This window comes from Coffea eugenioides, chromosome 2, assembly GCF_003713205.1.
Source record: "Coffea eugenioides isolate CCC68of chromosome 2, Ceug_1.0, whole genome shotgun sequence".
NCBI lineage: Eukaryota > Viridiplantae > Streptophyta > Magnoliopsida > Gentianales > Rubiaceae > Coffea > Coffea eugenioides.
Window position 1 is genome coordinate 36,143,652 of NC_040036.1, and position 20,705 is coordinate 36,164,356.

General features: G+C 36.6%; 1 protein-coding gene across 1 annotated transcript; it reads left to right on the forward strand.

The window, feature by feature from the left end:
- The first annotated feature begins 1,046 nt into the window (after positions 1 to 1,046).
- On the forward strand, positions 1,047 to 16,909 carry LOC113754729 (protein transport protein SEC31 homolog B). The gene is made up of 22 exons (XM_027299012.1): positions 1,047 to 1,579; positions 2,541 to 2,613; positions 2,751 to 2,873; positions 3,945 to 4,041; positions 4,126 to 4,162; positions 4,285 to 4,390; positions 4,472 to 4,529; positions 6,696 to 6,793; positions 6,920 to 7,039; positions 8,059 to 8,101; positions 8,779 to 8,888; positions 8,977 to 9,104; positions 9,212 to 9,767; positions 9,891 to 9,983; positions 10,582 to 10,767; positions 10,869 to 11,082; positions 12,096 to 12,187; positions 12,279 to 12,467; positions 13,851 to 13,976; positions 14,055 to 14,307; positions 16,055 to 16,293; positions 16,388 to 16,909. Exons 1-22 carry the CDS (start codon positions 1,263 to 1,265, stop codon positions 16,475 to 16,477), a joined length of 3,348 nt encoding a protein of 1,115 aa, XP_027154813.1. The 5' UTR covers positions 1,047 to 1,262; the 3' UTR covers positions 16,478 to 16,909.
- The last annotated feature ends 3,796 nt before the right edge of the window (positions 16,910 to 20,705 follow it).

The window sequence follows — 20,705 nt, forward strand, 5'->3', positions numbered from 1 at the left end:
ACTAAAATTTGGTAATATATAAATGGCAATGAATGATTAAAGGTTATTCATACCTTGTACTCCTACTACTAAATGATAGTGGCTAAAGCTACTATTGATCCACTACAAAAAGTCAATAACTAATGGCATTATGACACTTGCATTATATAATTTAGAATAAATCTTGTATATACTGATAGTGTGTATACTATTATGGATAGATAAATGCTACATAAGTGAAATTTATGTTTGAAATTCAAATTCCGCATATGTGCCGTGGCATTCATCTAAGCATAGCACTGTATACGCAGTAAGATAGAAGATTAATCGTATAATTTATGCACTAACATGATAAATGTCAACTTAAAAACCACAAATACTAACCTGAAACTATAACTTGCACAAGCGAACAATATTAATGTCTTTCTATGTTGCATTAATTTCGTACACTGCATGATGCAATTGCCATAAGTAATTGCAGGAGCCCTTCATGCGCAATAATGCCATGCGAGGGGGAGTCAAGAAAATTGAGTTAGAAACAAATGAATATTTTACAAGATTTGCTTGTAATTTGATAAGTTAATTCCAAGAATCCGTTTGGATTGACCATTTTTTCAAAAATAAAATTTTCAAATATAATGTTACAATAATACATAATAATTCACAAAAATATTTTATCTATATAATATATCAAATATTTCAAAAAAATTTGATAATAAAAATTTTTCATATACACTGTTACAATAAAATTTTTTAAAAATACCCCAAAAAAATGTTAATCCAAACGGAGCCGAGCAGGCAGCATAATTAGTTCAAAATTCAATATGACTATGCCCATAACTCACACCGTTCAAAAATTCTCTCATTTTTTCCTTTTGGGCTTAACACCACTTCTCTGGTGGCTCAGCCTTGGCACGGCGCCCATACTCAGGTAATTAGAGGTGGCAGAGGGGCATTTCCGTCCTCCAGCTAAATTGATATACAAGTGTCTACGTGGCAAACCCTCGTTGGATAACATGACTAATCACTCAAATTAGTTCCCAAATTCTCAATCTTCCAGTTCTAGAGAAAAATTCGAGTAATAGAAAGATAAAAAAGAAAGAACAATAGAGCGAAAAATCAGGCACCACTCTCACTCGCTGCATCTCTTTCTTCTTCCCCTTTCGATCTGTTCTTCTTCTCGGTTTTCTCTCTCACACAGTCACACAGTGGGTTTCGGAACCCTAACCCTAGATCGTTGGATTTGATAGGGACATAGAGATTTAGATTTGTAATTGGGGGTGATGGCGTCTATAAAAGTGGTGAACAGATCGGCCTGCGCGGCGTTCGCTCCGGAGGGGCCGTATTTGGCAGCCGGGACGATGGCGGGGGCGGTGGATCTGCAATTCAGCTCGTTGGCGAATCTTGATATCTTCGAGCTGGATTTTGCGTTGGATGATCGGCAATTGGTCTTAACTGGCTCCGCTCCGAGCACGGAGCGGTTCAATCGGTTGTCTTGGGGGAAAGGGCCGTCGGATTCTGAGGAATTTTCGCTCGGACTTATCGCTGGTGGACTTGTCGATGGGAACATTGGACTGTGGAATCCAAAGCGTCTGATCTCGTAATTCGATCTGAATCCCATTTCTTTTATAATTTGATGAATTGACGAAAAAGCTTGATTTTTCATCCGTGTGTTGCTTGAAATATGCTTTCTTTGATGGTTGTTTGTTGTGCAATTAGTGCATTCTTGAATTTGAGGATCGGAGGGCTACGGATTTATAGTGATGCAAGTGATCTTTGATTGGATTGCCACATAAGCACCTCCTGGATGGAAAAAAATTCCAGTGAATTTAATAACTGTCATTAAACGTTGATTTTTATAATTGAATCTGTTTCTTGACGTGCTTTTGATTCATAATGTGCAGTTCTAGAAATCTGGAATTAGAAAATGGTTGTGGTTTGGGGTGAATGCTTGTCTTTTTAGAGTACGAGGCTTTAGTTTTTTTTGGGAAACCAGGATACCAATCGGGGCTTGAAGGATCAATTTTGAAGTGGATGAATCTATTTGGCTCAGTTTACTCTAATTATTGGGAAATTAATTTGGCTGTTAGGTAAGCTACGGTTGGTTGAAATTCAGTTGATGGCATAAGTTTTCCTAATGCTTAATCAATCCAGGTAATTGAGATTTGGGAATGGAAAATTGCATTTTGACCTTTTATTGAAAAAGGGGAAGAAGTTTTCACTTAAAGCAAATTTTATGCAAGGGCATCTTGGCAGATTAGATTGGTAATTGAAACAAATGAATATGAGGGCAGTTAAATCCTTGCTTCATAGACTGTGATTTGACTGTTATCTTGAAACTTTGGGGTTAACAATATCAACATTGCTTGTGAAGACGTAAAAGTAGAAAAAACATTGGTTGCGAAGATGTAAAAAATGAAAAACATTGGTTCTGAAGATATTGCAGTATCTGATCTATGTGAATTTTAACTCTGTTCATCCGCTTCTCTCTTCTTGTGGTTTTTTTTTTATTGGTATAAAGCGATATAGCCAATCCTCACTCAGTCTATGGATCTCTTCAGTGCTCAATCAGGTAATAGAAGCTCCGAGGCAATTGGTGCTTTTCTTTGCCATCTTTCAAGGCATAGAGGGCCTGTAAGTGAGCTAATCTGCTTTTTTAGTGCTCCTTTTTCATTGTTTTCTTTGTTCTGTGAGGAGAGGTAGGGCTGTTAATTTTTTCTTTACAATCAGAGAATGCATGATGCGAACCCTTTGAACCTTCTAATTTTCAGGTTCGAGGACTGGAATTCAGTACTCATACTCCAAATCTGATTGCTTCTGGAGCTGATGAAGGTGATGTTTGTATATGGGATGTTATTAACCCAACCGAACCCACTCATTTTCCTCCTCTCAGGGTATAGCCTTTTACTATATTTGCTCTTTGTAGAATGGCTCTTCTACTTTTGCTTGTATCTCAACTTTTGATGGATCATAATTTTGTCAAAAAGATAATTGAAACTGTTGCCAGAATATTTTTTGCCTCTTCCTGAAATGTCTGAACAAATATTCAAGAACAATTAACTCTAAGAGAATAACCTGAGTAGTAGAAGTTGTTGAAGTACTATTACTAATTGGTTACTGTCACAATGCTGCCAATCCTTCTGCAAAATTTGTTCTGGGTACATCAGTTCCTCGCATGGAATTGCAGTTTCTATGGAGATTTGATTTAATTGTAAAAATATCATCATGCAGCTTTTAGACTACATTTTCCTTTTTTTTGATGCAATTTTATTTGGTGACAGTGGGAAAGTGTGAAATCTAATGCTTGCCTGTATTTTAATGAGGTCTTACTGTTTGGACCAAGTAGCGGGAGTTTATGCATTCTAGATAGATGAGTTTCACCATTTGTTTTAAATGTTAGGCAGTTACTTTGGTAGAGATTGTAGGGCCACTAATTCGCTTTGGAATTTTTTGGAGATGTATTTTACTAAATGAAATACATGTTCCTGGATTAAGTGTGACAGAACCATTAACTACCTGTGTCTTCTTAATCCAGTGATCAGTGTATCAGCTTTCTTATATGTTATTATCAAATTGATGTGTGGTTAATTATAATGAACAACCTCATAATAATTAAGGCGATTGACTTGTGGATTTCCATGGTTTATGTATGTTCAAAGAAGTGATAGTTTGGGATGTGGGTTTAATTATTCAAAATCCTTATTTACAACTAAGACAACTGGATGATGGATTTCATGGTTTGTGTTAAATTTAAGGGTGTGCTAAATTATGTTTATTTCCTAGTGAGAAGGTACCATACTTACCTCTAGCATTAAAAGTACTGCAATTGAGTCTGTATTTTCTGCACTTGGCTGAAAGTTTCTGTTGCTTTGCTTTGATCACTAAGTTTTCTTGGATTCTCTTGCTTGCTTCGATGTGTAAGTTTTCTTAAGGTATTTCACTTAGTTTTCTAGAACCTTTTGCAGGGTAGCTCGTCTGCCACTCAAGGTGAAATATCGTTTTTATCATGGAACTGCGTAACTTCGCACATATTGGCCTCAACTTCATACAATGGCACAACTGGTGAGAAATGGCTCCTTTTTAGTGAAATGTTTGCTGCTTACCTGTTAGTTGTAACTTGGACTTTGAAATTTTCTGTAATTTCAGTGGTTTGGGATCTGCGGAGGCAAAAGCCAGTGCTAAGGTAAAGCTCTATGCCTTTGATGAGAAAAGCATTTGTATCATTGGTGTTGTCTGCTGATATGGTGTAACCATCTCTATTGGCCTTTATCATTGATGAGCTCACATATAGTTGGCAACTTGCAGTTTCGCTGATTCAGCTAGGAGACGATGCTCTGTTTTGCAGTGGAATCCTGATGCTGCAACTCAACTAATTGTTGCTTCGGATGAAGATAGTTCACCATCTCTGAGGGTAATACATATGCACGGTGGCTTTTTCTTTAAGTCATTAAATACAATACTTTAAGTCGAACTCATTGATATGTTGGTTCAGCTCTGGGATCTGCGGAATGTAATGTCTCCCAACAAAGAATTGGTGGGGCACACAAAAGGTATTTCAGTTTATCTTTAATCAACTTGTTTCCGTTTAGTTGCGTTATGATAGTGGTTTATAGCTGGACTTCCTTGTGTTCTTTTCAGCTGTGTATCTAATTCTGTAGGAAAATGGTCTTTAATATTGATTTTATCCTCTCTTGAGCCCTTACAATAATCATCATGTGTTTAACTCCAACATAATCACAATCTAATTCATTTTAGCTGGAATTGTAGAGGTTCTTCATAAACCATTGATTTTCATGCATCATTATCAGTGCATGGATGGATCTGTCTCAATGGTAAGAGTTTTCCTGTCTTGCATGCACAGGATAACTTAGAGTAAATCAGAACAAGTGGCTGATGGCCAGTCTCTAATCTGCTATACTTGTTCAATTAGTTTGTCACTGAGGTCTTGATTCAGGTTTCATGTCTGGATATGGTTTGTTTGGTATTTGCTGGTTCTTCCAGTTATATAGAACATCTATCGAAGCTATTTGCAAAACTTGTTATTTATGATTTTGTTGCAAAACTATGTGTTTTACTCATTCACCTGATCGAATTTTTACTTGAATCAAAATTTGGTTATCTTCTGTTCCTTTTTTGGTTCTATAAATCAAGTTGCTGGACCTAATTGTTTATCTCTACTGTATATTGAGAGGGATAGCTGTTTTTCTGTCACTTTATAATATTATTTTTGCCCTGCCAATTAATTTCCTTTACCAATACCCACGTGTATTACTACTACAATTGATCAACTCCCAAGGCAAAACCCCAAACTATCAAACATCTGCATCTCTCTCCACAACAAGTCCATAGATTAATGCCCTTAAAGGGGATTTTAGCATAAGATGTCTTTCTCTGCTTTTTTATTTTTGTAGTTGAGGAATCTTGTACTTAATCATGTACCAAATAACTATCTTGGGTTCAATCCACAAGTTGGCAAGTCCCTGATATAGTTCACACTTATTTATTTGTCAAATTTTCTACATATTTTAGTTGTCCACATGTGAAATCAATTAAAATTTTTTTTATTCATGAATATACATAAAAAATTTCTTCTACAAGTCTCTCTTTTATTAGCAATGGGTGTGCCTTAATTACTAGATGTAATTGCATCTTCCAAATGTGTGTGTGTGTGAGAGAGAGAGGGGGGGGGGGGAGGGGAGGAAAAGGAAAGATAAACCAATGTGAATCTATTGAATGTCTAATTCTGGATTCGCCACTAGATGCAATTTGTTCAGTGGAGCAGAATGAACATTAAATGTCCTGGTTTATTGAAGCTATTCTTGGTTGGTCACTTTGGCAATTGATCCAATACGAAAATGGAATTTGCAAAAGGCATAACACAATGAAAAGCCTAGCACAGAGTACAGCTCATCATGGTTTGCCCTAGAGGCATAGGGCCTTTGCTGAATGTGGGTTACTCTCAGGTCATTTTTCAATTTGTGTTGTTGGGAGTCACTGGATTACCTTGTGTTGGATGTATTGAGCACAGCCAGTTCATCTCCCGTCATTTTGGTGTAGAGGTAGGTCTGAAAGATGCCTTTGCCTTGTCTGGGGCATTAGAGAATTCAGAAAAGCTCATGTTAGTACATATTAATGCAAGTGTCAACGCGATTTGGGTGCTTTTAGCGAGATGGAATGGATTTAGTTAACTAACTGATGTATTGGAACTTTTAATAGAGCTGCCTCATATTTGGTTTCTGGTGAGTCTTGTTAGCAGAAAGCCTACACAAGTCTACAAATAGCAGGTTCTGGTGTTCGTTTCTGGTCTATATGGCCATTCCCTAGTAGTTAAACAGATTTGTCATAATAAGATTGGGTGTCTTAGTAGATATTTGTCTTTGAAATCTAAGCGAATAATTTGGACCTGATACTGTAGACTGAAAAGAATAGTAAATGAATTCTAATTCGCAAAAATGGATGTTGGATGTCTGTACCTGGCATTCACTTTAAAGCTAGGAGATGGCGGAGGGAGTAGGATGTATGAAAGTAGCACCTTGGTTAGTGGTACTTCTATATTGCTTGTGGGAGATAAACAGAACTGCAGATCAAAATTTTGTCTGCGAATTGCTGGTGTTTGTATTTCAGTTTTGTTTTTCTTTACATGTTTGTCTGATGAGAATTTAGGCTTAATGAAGTCTTTGAGATTCAGTTCTCCATGTTTTGTCTCTTACATTCAGGTGTGATTGCAATGTCTTGGTGTCCCATTGATAGTTCTTATGTGCTTACCTGTGCCAAAGATAACCGCACTATCTGCTGGGACGTTGGATCTGGAGAGGTAAACAAGCAAGTTGATGCCTTTTTTTTTTACGCCCTCCATGTCTTCCTCTGGGTGTGTCTCCGTGTTGGTTAAGGCATCTGCAATACGTACTATATAGTTTAAGTGTCCTTCAATGTTATGCAGATCATTTCTGAGTTGCCAGCTGGAACAAATTGGAATTTTGACATACACTGGTATCCTAGGATACCAGGGGTTATATCAGCATCTTCTTTTGATGGAAAGATTGGGATTTATAACGTAGAGGTTAGTATCTTTGATTTTCTTAATGTTTGTTATGTTTGCTGCCGGTTTTCTATGGCATTGTCTTATCCAATTGTATTTGGATCTGTGGAGGATAAAATGTCCATTTGTTTCTGTTTTTCTCCTTATCCTTTGAGACATAACTTTGAAGGAGACATAACTTGGATCACCCGTTGAGACATAACTTTGAAGGAGGCTGTACCTAAATGCTAGAGGTTTTTGAGTTGTTATGCGATTATGTAGTTACATTGTGATAGTAAATCGTGATTCTTGTTATGTACTCTTTTTAGTGGTTTTCCAATGAAGTATTTCTTTGTTGGTACTTGTTGAAATAACTTGCATCATACATTCAAGCTCCATGTTTCCTTGATTGTGGTAAATTAAGGTATCTTACACAAGTATATGTTACAAAATGATTGTGGTCCTTATCTGTGATGGAGGTGATTGTGTGGAAATTGTAGATTCAAAGGATCCTTATACCGCTCTTGTTTATAAATTTTATGATAATCAATTAGGGTGGACATATCCTGATTACTAAAAGGACACTATTTACTTAGTGGTGTTCATGTTTTCCATGACATTTTAGTGTCCTATTTGCATTTAGAGTGAAGAAATACTCTTTTGGGTGGCTCAATGCACCTTTAAGTAAAGGTGTGATCAGGTATCGATCTTTTCTTTTTCCCTTTATGATATGTTGGACACAACATGCACACGTAAAGTATGGTGCCCTTTTATGCATATGGATGTATGTAAATGCATGCATATCTTGAAAAAGCATGTAAGCTTGTATCAGCATGGTTAGTTTCAACTGATGCCTTCTTTTTTTTGATAGTCATATTATGGCTTTGGCTAGGATGTTGGGTACAATTGCAATAGGAATGTGAAGCAGTAAAATAGGAATTTTGCTTTTCCAAACAAGAGACATCTGGTTTTCAATAGTAGTATCGAGATCTGCCTGATAGACCATCATATCATACCTTATATAATGGATTGCTTCTAAGGTTTTATGCCTCATTTTGCAGGGCTGTGGCCGATATGGGACTGGGGAAGGTGATTTGAGCACAGGTATGATTTCCACTGGATAATATGATTTCACCTATTTTTGCCTTTGATATAAATATTGAATACTATCTTTCTTGCTTGTGGACAAGATATGTGGTAGCAGGAATTCATTGTCCTCTTGGACCAATATATTATGCTATTATAAGAAAATAAGTTGGAATTTTCCTTTCCATTGTGATCCATTGTTTTTTATTGACTTTGCTGAAGCATTCTGATTGTAATTTGAGTAAATCATCTTTAACAGCTACAGAAAGTAATTTTGAAGGGTTTGATGTGTCTCTGAATTTTTGACTTGTTGAGATGTTTCACTTGTGATTTTTTGCTTCCGAGAATGGTGGGGTACATTCTGTATGATTTCACTTCTGGTATTTGGAACTGGTTGCATAGGTGTTGGTAGCTTGAAATACTATTAGGATTGTGACAAGTACTTCTGAAAACCAGTGTGTAATAACAAGCATGGGAAAGGACCATGGTTAAATTTCAGTCCCAACCGCCTTTCAATACTACACATCATGTGTCTAGTGGCACGCAAATTTTGCTTGTGCGTTATTTCATGTGGCCATCTATTCCCATTTTGTGTCCATCCCTAGCTCTGACTGAAGTGCTGTTTTGCTCCATTATCCTATTTATTTGACTGTACTTTTGGGCTGATTATCTTGTATTTGATTTATCTTCTTCAGCACCTTTAAAGGCACCAAAATGGTACAAGCGTAAAGCCGGAGTTTCATTTGGATTTGGTGGCAAGCTTGTTTCATTTAACTCTACCGAGGCTCCAGCTGGATCGTCAGAGGCATGCTCAGTGCCTCTATGCAGATCAATTTAGCTAATTCACTCACCTTGAAAAAATGTAAAATATGATGCTTGCGTGTGAATTGCAGGTTTATGTGCACAGCTTGGTCACGGAGCATAGTTTGGCAACCCGTTCTTCTGAATTTCAAGCTGCCATACAAAATGGGGAGAGGTCTTCTTTGAGGCTTTTGTGTGAAAAGAAATTTCAAGAATCAGAGTAGGTTTTTTTTTTTTTTAAAGGCTTGTTGAAGGAAAATACTACTATTATGATTGTAGCTGTAATCTGAGTTACTGACTTTAATTTTGCTTTGCTTCTTTGGCCAGATCTGAGGATGAGAAAGAAATATGGGGTTTCTTAAAGGTTATGTTTGAAGATGATGGGACAGCACGATCAAATTTGCTGTCCCACCTTGGTTTCAGTCCCCCTTCTGAGGAAACAGACGCAGTTGAGAATCATATTTCTGAGCAGGTGAATGCTCTCGATCTCAATGAGAGTGGAAAAGATAAGGATGGATTTACTACAACTAAGGAAACTGTCATGTATGCCAATGATAATGGGGAGGATTTCTTTAACAATCTTCCAAGTCCCAGAGCTGATACACCAGTTTCTACTTCCGAGAGCAAATTTATAGGTGGTGATTCTGTACCTGTTGAGGAAGGATCTCAACAAGAAACGGAACAGGAGGATATTGATGACTCATCATTTGATGATGCTGTTCAACGTGCTTTGGTTGTTGGCGATTACAAAGGGGCAGTTGCACAATGCATATCTGCAAGTAAAATGGCAGATGCATTGGTTATTGCTCATGCAGGTGGTTCTGCATTGTGGGAGAGTACTCGCAATAAATATCTTAAAACAAGCCATTCTCCTTACCTGAAGGTAATCATAGTAGATTTTATTTGGGTTGGCAAAGTTTGATTGTTATTAGTTTCATCAGTGGCAATTGTCTTCATTGTATTGTTGCACAGATTTTACATTATATGGTTTGCTGATATGTTACAGGTTGTTGCCGCGATGGTCACCAAGGACCTCACGAGCCTTGTGAGTATGAGGCCTTTGAAATCCTGGAAAGAAACAATTGCTCTTCTCTGCAGTGTAAGTTTCTAGTTTTGAGAATTTTTGCCTATTTTTGCTGCTGTTGTCCTACTGACAATTAATATCATGTTCAATTATGTGTACAATTTACATAAGTTTGACATGTTGCTTTGCACTTCACGGCCAAATTGTTGTTCTAGTGTTAGTCATTTTTAACGAGTGATGATTTATCATTTAATACCTATTAATTGTGAATGAGCTTGAATCCCTCCTGTTTGCTGCTGCATGTCTATTGCCATCCCTTTCTGGAGATCCTTGGAGTACTTTCAAACACCCCAAACAACACCCACCCCCCCAAAAAAAAAAAACCCAACCCACCCAAAAAAAAAGTCAACTAAAATTTACAGTTCTGTTATGTAGCACTTCATTTACTTGGAAGGCTCCAATCAGAAAACCTGAAAATTTGGGCTATTGATTTTATAACATTGTCTCACTTGATCAAAGGGCGGAAATGTAGAATTTGTGAGGTTTTATAGGGCCTGTGGTGCACTTCTCCTTCCTTTTACTGTGGATTTACTGTATTTTGCCTGTGGATTTGCCTGTGGTGCACTTCTCCTTCCTTTTACTGTGGATTTACTGTATTTTTGGTGGATTGTAGTTTGCACAGCCAGACGAGTGGACGTTTCTATGTGATACACTAGCTTCCAGACTCATGGCTGCTGGTTATACGCTTCCCGCAACACTGTGTTTTATATGTGCTGGAAATATTGACAAAACAGTTGAAATTTGGTCGAGAATTCTGGCTAGCGAGCATGATGGAAAATCCTATGTTGAGCTTCTTCAGGTTCTTTGCTCTCTTTTGATGCTCATTAAGTTTTTTGCTTTTTGCTTTTTTTTTTTTTTGAGCAAGAAGACTAATTTCTGCCTTTGGATTTTTATTAAAAGGATTTGATGGAAAAGACGGTTGTCCTGGCTTTGGCAACTGGGCAGAAGCAATTTAGTGCTTCTATCTACAAGCTTATTGAAAAGTATGCTGAAATATTGGCTAGTCAAGGCCTTTTAAGTACAGCAATGGAGTACTTAAAGCTCCTTGGCACTGAGGAATTGTCTCCAGAGCTTAAAGTGCTACAAGATCGTATTGCATTATCCATTGAACCAGGTTTGTCATAGTTTAGATGTATTTTACATGTTACATACTGACGTTGAGTTGGATGTTCAAAATTTTTTTTTCTAGTCATCACACTTTTTATAGGGGATTCTGTTTCTTGTCCTCAATGTGCGCTTAAATATTAGGACTACATTCTTTGCAGAGCAAATTCTGCTCCCGATGCGTTGACTGATTTTTAAATGCTTTAGAGTTCGTAAGGCGACAACTCTTTTTCATCCAAGGGCTTATTAAGTTTGAGCTCTTGGCAAACATTTCTTCTAGTGTATGAGTTGTTCTTCGAACATGTTGTATACATAATTAGGTTGTTAGCATTTTACCGGGAGATGGATTTGCCAAGCCTCTCCATCTCTCTCATTCTCTGGAGGCTGTTCAACGTTGGTCTGGACTTGATAGATCAATAATGTAACTAATAACGTTTCTTGAAGAGAAATCTGACTTTGAAACATGTTACTGACTCACAATACTTTTTCCCTTCATCTGTCAATTGGCTTGGGGATAAATCATCTGACAGTAAAATATAGTAATAGCTAAATGAAAGAACTAGTTTGGTAGGCCTCTAGATTTAAGTTTGAATTTATTATTTTCTGTTATCCTGCAATTGAAGTCTTTTGCCTCCCTAAGCTAGGTTCATGTCATGGACAGGTCTCACTCAATTGACTACTGTTTTCTAGAGTGCTCGAAGTGATTGTTATGAACAAGTGACACATGACATGTTCTTTATGAACTGAATTCAGACCGCATACAATGGAACCCTCATAGCTAGTATGAAGTTTGTGAAAAAATGAACTACGAACTTGATCAAACACAGATTTTGAATACTTCCTGTACAACAATTATTTTAGTTTTTCCGAGTAAGGCTGGCATCAATTTCTCAATTAGATTATATCAATGTCTAATTGCTCTAGGAAAAGAGAATTCTTGTTATTTGCCAATGAAATAAAAACAATGGTTTTGTTTCTTTTTTTGCTACCAGAAACTTGATATTGATCCTCTGGACTTGACAGATAAAGATGTACAACAGCCTGAACCTGGACCCGTTCATGGATTTGATCAACCAAGTTATGGTGGTGTTGATGCATCTCGCAGTTTTTATCCGGTACTCTTTCCATTGTTTCTCAGAGTGAACTGCTTGTGTGGTTTTTTTGGATATTCTGGCTATATCTGATCACTGTCCGTTTCCTGCTTAGGAGCCAACTCCACCACAGCTTCAGGCTAGTGTTCCTAGCAGTCCATATGCTGACAACAACTATCCACAGCCACTTGCTTCATCATTTTCAAGGGGTTACTCTCCAGCTCCCACATATCAGACTACTCACCAGCCCAGCATCCAGCAGCCCAACATGTTTATGCCATCTCAGGTTGCGCAACCTTCCCAGGTATATGCACAAAGTTGGGTTAAATTCACTTCTATGTTTTGTGATGTTGAGAGATTATGTTATTGGCCTGCATGTATGATTTGAAAGTTGGTGTAAGCTTGGGCTGCTGTCTTCATCGAGTTGGGTATCTCCTATATTTGGCTCAAACTAAAGTTTACTGTGTCGAACTCAAGTTTGAGCTCGAGCTTGTCTTGATTTTTTGGCAAGAAGTTTGATTAAAAATCCTGTACTGAATACAGTTAAATATGTACCAAAAAAGGTATTAGAATTTTGCAACTTTTCACAAAACTAACATCAAGCAATCATTATATTACAAAAATTCATTGGAAAGAGAGTAAAAATGTTGTAAACTAAAATTGCTGATCTGACCAAGTCTTGAGGTGGGGTGCTGTTGTACCAAAGTATCGGCAAGACTGAGTGTTGAAGAGTAGAAGCGAGATGGCTGATAGCTGTTGGTTGCTGTCTGCCACTGAATTTGTACACAGAGAAACTAAAAAAAAAAACAATAAAGGGGAAGATAAAGGCAAGGAGGGAGAAGAAGATGATGTTACTTTCAGACTGGGAGAATGAAGACTAATTGGGTTTTGCCTTGTGGAAGACATGACATGCAGAGGGAATGGAGTAATATTTAGTGCTATTCTTCATGAATAGTTTTTGACTTTCTAGATTGGTGACTGGATTTTAGAGGTATCAAGGATTGTTATGGGAAGGAAAAAAACATAACACAACCTATTTATTTTATTTTAATTTTTTATCTTTTGGTCTTAAATATGTTATTTAAAGCTCGGTTAAATTGCAAGATGAGTATGAGTAATTGAAGTCAATGCTTAATCGAAGTTTGTGAACTTGACTCTGCCTAATTGAAGCTGTGTCTTTCTCCAAGCAAGCTGTTCACAAGCAGCTGGCATCCATTGCAGCCCTCGCATTAACAGCCTGAAAGTGAATGAGGAATTTTTACTGCTGTAACTAATATCATACAACATCCTTGCTAGCTTCTATTTCTAAAGTTGGACTGTATTGATGGGCAAGGCAGTGTGACGGTTGTCTAATATTGTCTATATGAAAGTCTTATTGAATCTGGTAGTCTTGGTACAAAATTAGTTAGTTGGATATGGATGGTTATTGCAACACTATCCTTCTGTGGTTGTGACATCAATCTATTTTATTTTAGATGATTGCATTGCAGAAATTGCTGAAAATTCTTCCTTTCACTGTTACTAGGGTGCATAAAATTGAAACAATGTTGTAGATATCATTTCCCCTATCACCATCAAAATGTTAATATGAGGTTGAAAAAGTCACTTTATATTATGAGATTATTGGGCTTTTAAAATCTGATAGTAGATTATAGTTCTGATATCCTGTTGTTTTTGTTCCTTTTAGGGTAACTTTGCTCCACCACCTGTTAATACTCAGCCACCCTTGAGACCTTTTGTTCCTTCTGACACCCCTATGTTGAGAAATGTGGAGAAGTATCAGCAGCCAACGCTGGGTTCCCAATTATATCCTGTACGTTTTTTGACAATAATAAACAGAATATACTGATTTTGGTTTTAAGCTAAAACTTGCCTTGCATATTTGTTTCAGGGGCCTGCTAACCCTAATTATCAGGTTGGTCCCCAGATGGTTCGTCCACCTCCAGTACAGAAGATGCCTCAGGTTGTGGCTCCTAGCCCAGCATCCAGAGGATTTGTGCCAATTAGTAATTCAGGAATTCAAAGACCTGGAATGAATCAAATACAGCCTCCTAGCCCTAACCAGGCAGCTCCAGTTCAAACACCAGTAACCTCTCCTGGACCCCCACCCACAGTCCAGACAGCTGATACTTCTAACGTACCTGGTATGCTTTTTTCTGCTTTGCATTTTTCCCTTTTGAAGATTATATTATTATTGCATGAATGGAGTCTGCTTGCCCCATTAGTTTCCTTGTTAATTGCATTGCTTGCAGATCTGCCAAAGTTTTGTTGGTATTACTTGCCCGCATTTGGCAAATGATTCGATGGATTCTTGAATCATCTCAGTGGAATGACATTTGGAAGCCATTGTTTTTGGTCCTATTCCTATTGAGAGTGGGGAACCTTTTATTAGTTAGACTGGATTTGACAGTAACCTGGAAACTGGCATGACCCCTGGCAAAGATGACTTGATAGAGTTCTAAATTTGAGATTAATAGTTTCCTTTTAGATCCTCCTAAAGAGGCGTAATTGGAAGCCTGTTCTGTTTTTGAAATCTAGAATACTACCTGAGCTTTGTGTTTTTATGTGGTTGTATCAGGACCTTCCTCCGATTGTTACAAACCTGCTTCTGGATTTTCCTTCCCTTGAATTTCTTGAAAGATATGTTAACAGAGATACAAAATAAGTAATCCATTCTACTGTAGCAAACATGATCATCAGCACTAAATGATTTGCTTTCTCACTTGTCTGCAATGTATGGTTGTGAATCCTTGGACTATGATGAACAGGAGATTGATTTATGTCTGGATTAAGTGCAAAGTGAGAAAAGATGCAGCTTAAGTGATGCTGTGCATTGTCCAAATTCCTTGTGGACTCAAATTGTTGATGAAATCATTTCTGGTGCAAATTTAAACTGCAAGTGTGACCGGAAACGGGCTCTAGTTGTCCAAGAAATTTTTTGTTTTGGTTCTCTTGTGAGTGCCACCTTTTTTTAGTGATTTAATTGCAAATTCCCTGTTGGAAGGTTAGCTAAGCTTCAAGGGCAGATGAAATTGGACTGTTGACTGTTTGAGTTTGAGGCAAATCTCTCTTGATTGACTAAATCTAATAAACATGCACATCAAGTTGAAATTTAATTCCTCTAATTTGAATATCTGCAAGTGTGTAGCCGGATTTCCTGGGTCCATCTTCTGAATAGGGTAAAACATGAAAGTCAGTGCCTGATTTATGCAAGTTTCTCATGTTTTGTTTAACTTCATACTGCACAATAATGAAGGAATTATCTATATGTAGAGAAGGTAGGGAGTAATTTTTCCAGTATCTAGGATGTAAAGAGCTACTGCCAAAGGGAATATGTTCGGAGTTAGATAGATTATGGACGAAATGTAGTATTTGTTATTACATATATGCTTAATTTTTAAGCCATTTGGCTACTTTCTACAACTTTTTTTGCATTATGTAATTCATCTATTTTGGAGATCATTTTTGCCATTGAGTAGAGAATTTACTGAATTACCTAACTCCCAGGATCCATGCTATAGGCCATTATTTTATTTCAGTCAGTAATATAACATCATTCTTCACTGGAAATTGTGGAATTAATGAATTCAGTTATTCCAGCTACCATTATTAGGAACATTAAGAGAGGCCTGTGAAAGTATCCTTTGTCTTTTAATTTGGTGCTTGGAAAAGAAAACTATGTTAAGTTTAATCCTTTACTCCTGTCCTCATGTCCAACCAAAAAGTTCTGTTTTTCCGTGTAGTGACTTTTTGGTGGTTGCATTGAAGCTTATGTTTAATATTTACTTTTTCCTCCAACTCTTTTCTTTAGTTGTTTTCTATCTTTCTTGTTGACATATGGTGAATCCCTTCCACTGTAATACTTGAGCTGTTTTATGTTCGCTGTTGCAGCTCAACAAAAGCCTGTGATCGCAACTTTGACTAGACTGTTTAATGAGACATCAGAAGCTTTCGGAGGGTCACGGGCTACTGCAGGCAAGAGGAGGGAAATTGAGGATAATTCGAGGAAGTTGGGTGCCTTATTTATGAAACTAAATAGTGGTGATATATCAAAAAATGCCGCTGAGAAGCTTATTCAGCTGTGTCAGGCACTGGACAATGGTGATTTCAGTACTGCCCTTCAAATTCAGGTACCTGTCAGAAGAAATTTGTGATTGATTTCTCCGTTAAAGCACTAGGTTGATATGGATTTTCAATGTGCTATGTATTTTTGTGCCTCGACAGGTACAGCTTACGACAAGTGATTGGGACGAATGCAACTTCTGGCTAGCAACACTGAAACGTATGATAAAAACAAGGCAGAACTTTAGATAAACTACTACTACGGGCATTAGTTAGAACGAGGTTTGCTTCCTTCAAAGTTTGGGATCATCCAATGTGTACACAAGGCTGGCATCTTAGATTGTGATGGTGTCAGGGTTTTGGTTCATTCTTATCTCTGTTTATCCGAAACATCTGACTTCAAATTTCTTGCTATTCTTGAAAGCAGTTAGAGATGATAGTTCCCAGGATAGCAGTGGATTGGTTGATTGTTTTTCCATTTATATGAGATATATGTTAGTTTTGATATAGATCTGGCTTTCGTCAAATGTGCTTGAGCTGTAATTTTGCCCCAAGTCAATATTCTCAAAGAGCAATGAATGATTGGCATCTAAGATTTTGCCTCGTGGTTTTGTAGGAGGCGGTTAATTTGTACGCTCACCAATGTTTTCAAGCTTAATAAGTAAAACTTTTTTTCTTGGTTGATGCTGCGAATGTAAATTTACTACTAATCTTGGTTATCTGTTGATGGATGCTGGGCTTGCTTTTGGTAGGTCATGAACTCTGCATTCCTTCAGTTTCTAGTAATTTAGGCCCCATTAAGGTTCGATCCTTTTATAAGTATAATTATACATATAAAGTATGTATAATAATATCTATAATTTATGGTCATACATATTATGGCCTAAAATGTTAACAATTTATATACAAATTTATAGTGATTTATAATTACAAAATATATTTTGTGTATAATTATACATTTAATTATGAGTTTGGACCAAGTTCCATTTGAACCTGAAGCTCATATACTGTGAGTGGAATTGGAACTTTTTGTGTTCGAAGCTTGAAATGCCAAATCACAAAAATCTATAATAATTTGTGAGTCGAACTTGAGTTTGTCAAAATCTGATGAGAAAGTCCAATTGGCATCCTTACAAAAATCATCAATTTTTGATGAATTGGTTGGATCTATGCCTGGCAATTGGGCGGGTTGGGTAGGTTTTGGGCGGGTTAATGTTGGGTTTTCATTTAAATGGGTTACACCCAACTTGCCCAACTTTAGATTGGGTTAATCTTGGGTTGGGTCATATTGGGTTGTTTCAAACCCATGACCCAAATATGACCCAATATATTAAATAATAGATTTTGATACATAAATTCTCTCAAATATATTTTCATATACAAAAAAAAAATTCACACACATAAATATATTTTCACACACTAAAACACTTACAGATGCAAGCACACACTCACTTTTTAAGTTCTTTTGAAATACATTATTTTTACACATACAAACACACTAAAATACACACTAATATACTTTCACAAATACACACACATACTAACTGTTTAAACTATTTGGACCCAATCACATTTTAAAGAAAGTTATAAACTGAAATTTTGACCCATAAATGAATCTTGTAAATAAACTATAGTCTCTCATATTTGTAATATAATTTGTTCAACGAAATTACTTATTTAACTCTAAATTATTATTTTATAGTATGTGTAAAAAAATAAAAAATAAAAAAAAATATGTGTGGGGCAGGTCGGTAACGCGAGTTTTTAATTATATGATCCCAGTTGAGGAATTGTAATTACTAACCACAAAAATCAATGTTTGGCTAATGAAATCCTGCTAATTAATATAATCAAAGCTCCTATTCATCCATGGCAGGACTCGAACAACCTCAGCAATCGAAACAGAGCCTTGTATTTTAAGTGGATTCATCATCTTAAATATTTGTCATTGGCAGAGCATATTGGAAAGTTAAACAAGCTTTTGGCCAAAATGGAAAACAATAATGTAGAAACAAATAAATAAAGAAGCTCAACATTTTGCTCAGAACCAAGCAATTGAAGCTACGTCACACAGTAAAAAAAATAATAAAATAAAAAAAGCCTATGTCACATCATGTTTCAAGGGGCTCATCCTCTGAACCGCTCTAAATTACAATTCCTCAACGGGGCAGGTCGGGTACCGCTCTAAATTAACTTGTTTATTTGTTTTTTTTTTAATTTAAGTTGGGTAATGGGTGCCCAACACAAATACCCAAACCACCCAAAATATATATAAATTTTTATTACCCAACCCAAAATTAACCCAAAACCCAACTTACCCAACCCAACCTCTCAAATTAGTGGGTGGGTTGGGTGGGTTATTGGATTTTGGGTATAATTGCCAGCTCTAGTTGGATCATTCCCAACTCTAGTTGAGCCCAAAATATTTTCAAATTTGGTCAATGAACCTTATTAAATTACATGCCACATTTAATAATAGCCAATTAGAATGCATGATTTTCTAGCCCCCCGGGGTTAGATCACCCGGTCTGCGGCTGGAAAACCACTCGCAAGGTCGTGGGATTGAACCTCACATAACGCCTGGGTGCGGTTGGGATGGCGCTGTACTCCAGGCGCAGGGGATTAGTCGGGCCACCTTCGGGTCTTGACCCGGACACCCCTGTGTTGAAAAAAAAAAAAAAAAAAAAAGAATGCATGATTTTCTCTACTAATTAGGCAACAACATTTAATGCTCTGTCCCACTTATCTCTCCCTCACAATTACTTTTTTTTGGGTCTGATAATGTATTCTCTAGTAAAACCTTTATAAATTAATAAGTGCGGATCATGCAAATTCTATTAATTTAAAGAGATATTAATTAATTGATAAATTAATAATATATTAATTTATGGAGTGCACTTATAGTTTAAAGAAACACTCATTTAATCAACTAAAGCTTTATTTTATTTTATAAAAATATGAATTATTCTATTAATAAAAGAAAACTAAAAGTCTAAGGAATATTAACTAATCCACATCGACTTAATCTGCAAATAAAATGTAATTCTATAAATGTATTCTATGTATGTATGCAACTGATATCTTTTTTCTATTACTAAGAGGTCAAAAAGACTTTCATTTTATTAAATCCATACAATAAATCAGATTAACAACATTATGTATATAAATGAAAAAGAAATCTTCTTATGATAAACACATACAATATCTTATTACATATCTCATTGTTAAACTATGACTTCCCATCTAGAAGGTGTTCATAAATCAACAATAGACTCCTATTTTATGATATATTAGTTTAGTGAATTACTAATTTATGATATGAATGGAATCAAAGGATTATGAAGGATTTTTTTAAAAAAATAATTATCTTATTATTTTGTCTAAATTTTTAACTCATTAGCCCAAGTTGGGATCATGAAAAACTATTAGTTAATGGAGTCGGGTATTAATTTATGAAGTTTTTACTGTATTTGGATATGGTACACCACTTTAACTATTTGAAAATCTCATTTAAACCATTGAACTAATTTTACGCCGGTCAACCCAACTTAACTCCAGCAAATGTTCATTTAACTCATTCCGTCAATTTTCTCAGCAAAAACAAACGGAAAACGTTGCATGTGCTCGGCAATATACCTTACGAGGGACATTTTGGAAATCTCAGTGTAACTAAATAATCTCCAATCTTTCATGTCCTAGTAATCTCCAGCTCCACCTTCCATGGCTATTTCCACCACCAATTGCAGCGGCTACAATTTCATATTAGCACTTCCAGTTCGAATTTCCGACAAGGAATTTGTCTTGCAACAAGATCATTATACCCATAATATCTTTTAGCCTCCATTTACAAGTCCACGGACAAATGGTGGTTAAAATAAATTACGGGCATAAGAACTCTGCGAGTGTCGTCCTCATCTTTCCCCCTCCCACATACGCGCCAAAGGCCGCTGTCTATAGTCACTGAATCCTTCGCAAAGCAGAGCCCTTTTGCTACATGCCTCAATGAACGGCCCCAACTTAGATGGCCCGAATTCAATGAGGGATTTTTTGGGTTCTCTCACTTGCATTTAGGGTGTAAATCTAATGAGGTGTGTAGGCAAAAGAGTTTATCATCTGATCAAGCTATCTAATTTTGTGCCTTAGATTTTTACTTAGAAGAGGATTCTTGATTTTTTTGGCGAGTAGTCTTGAACATGCATGTAAACTTTTTTTTGACTACATGGGTGAAAGGTACTTGTGTTCCGAAAATATATCGATTTTTACGTGTCTGATAAATGGTGGAAGTGATGAAGCGAGGAAATTGCTCGATGAAATGTCCACAAGACATAAATTTTCCTGGCCTATGATGGTATCCGGCTACGTTAACATAACCCGTCAAGCCATGCGCTTGAGTTGTATAGGTTGCTGCAGAAGAGTGGAAAATTGGTCTGTAATTAGCTTCAGTTTCCAATCCTTTTCTAGACTGCTGCTTCGCAGCTTG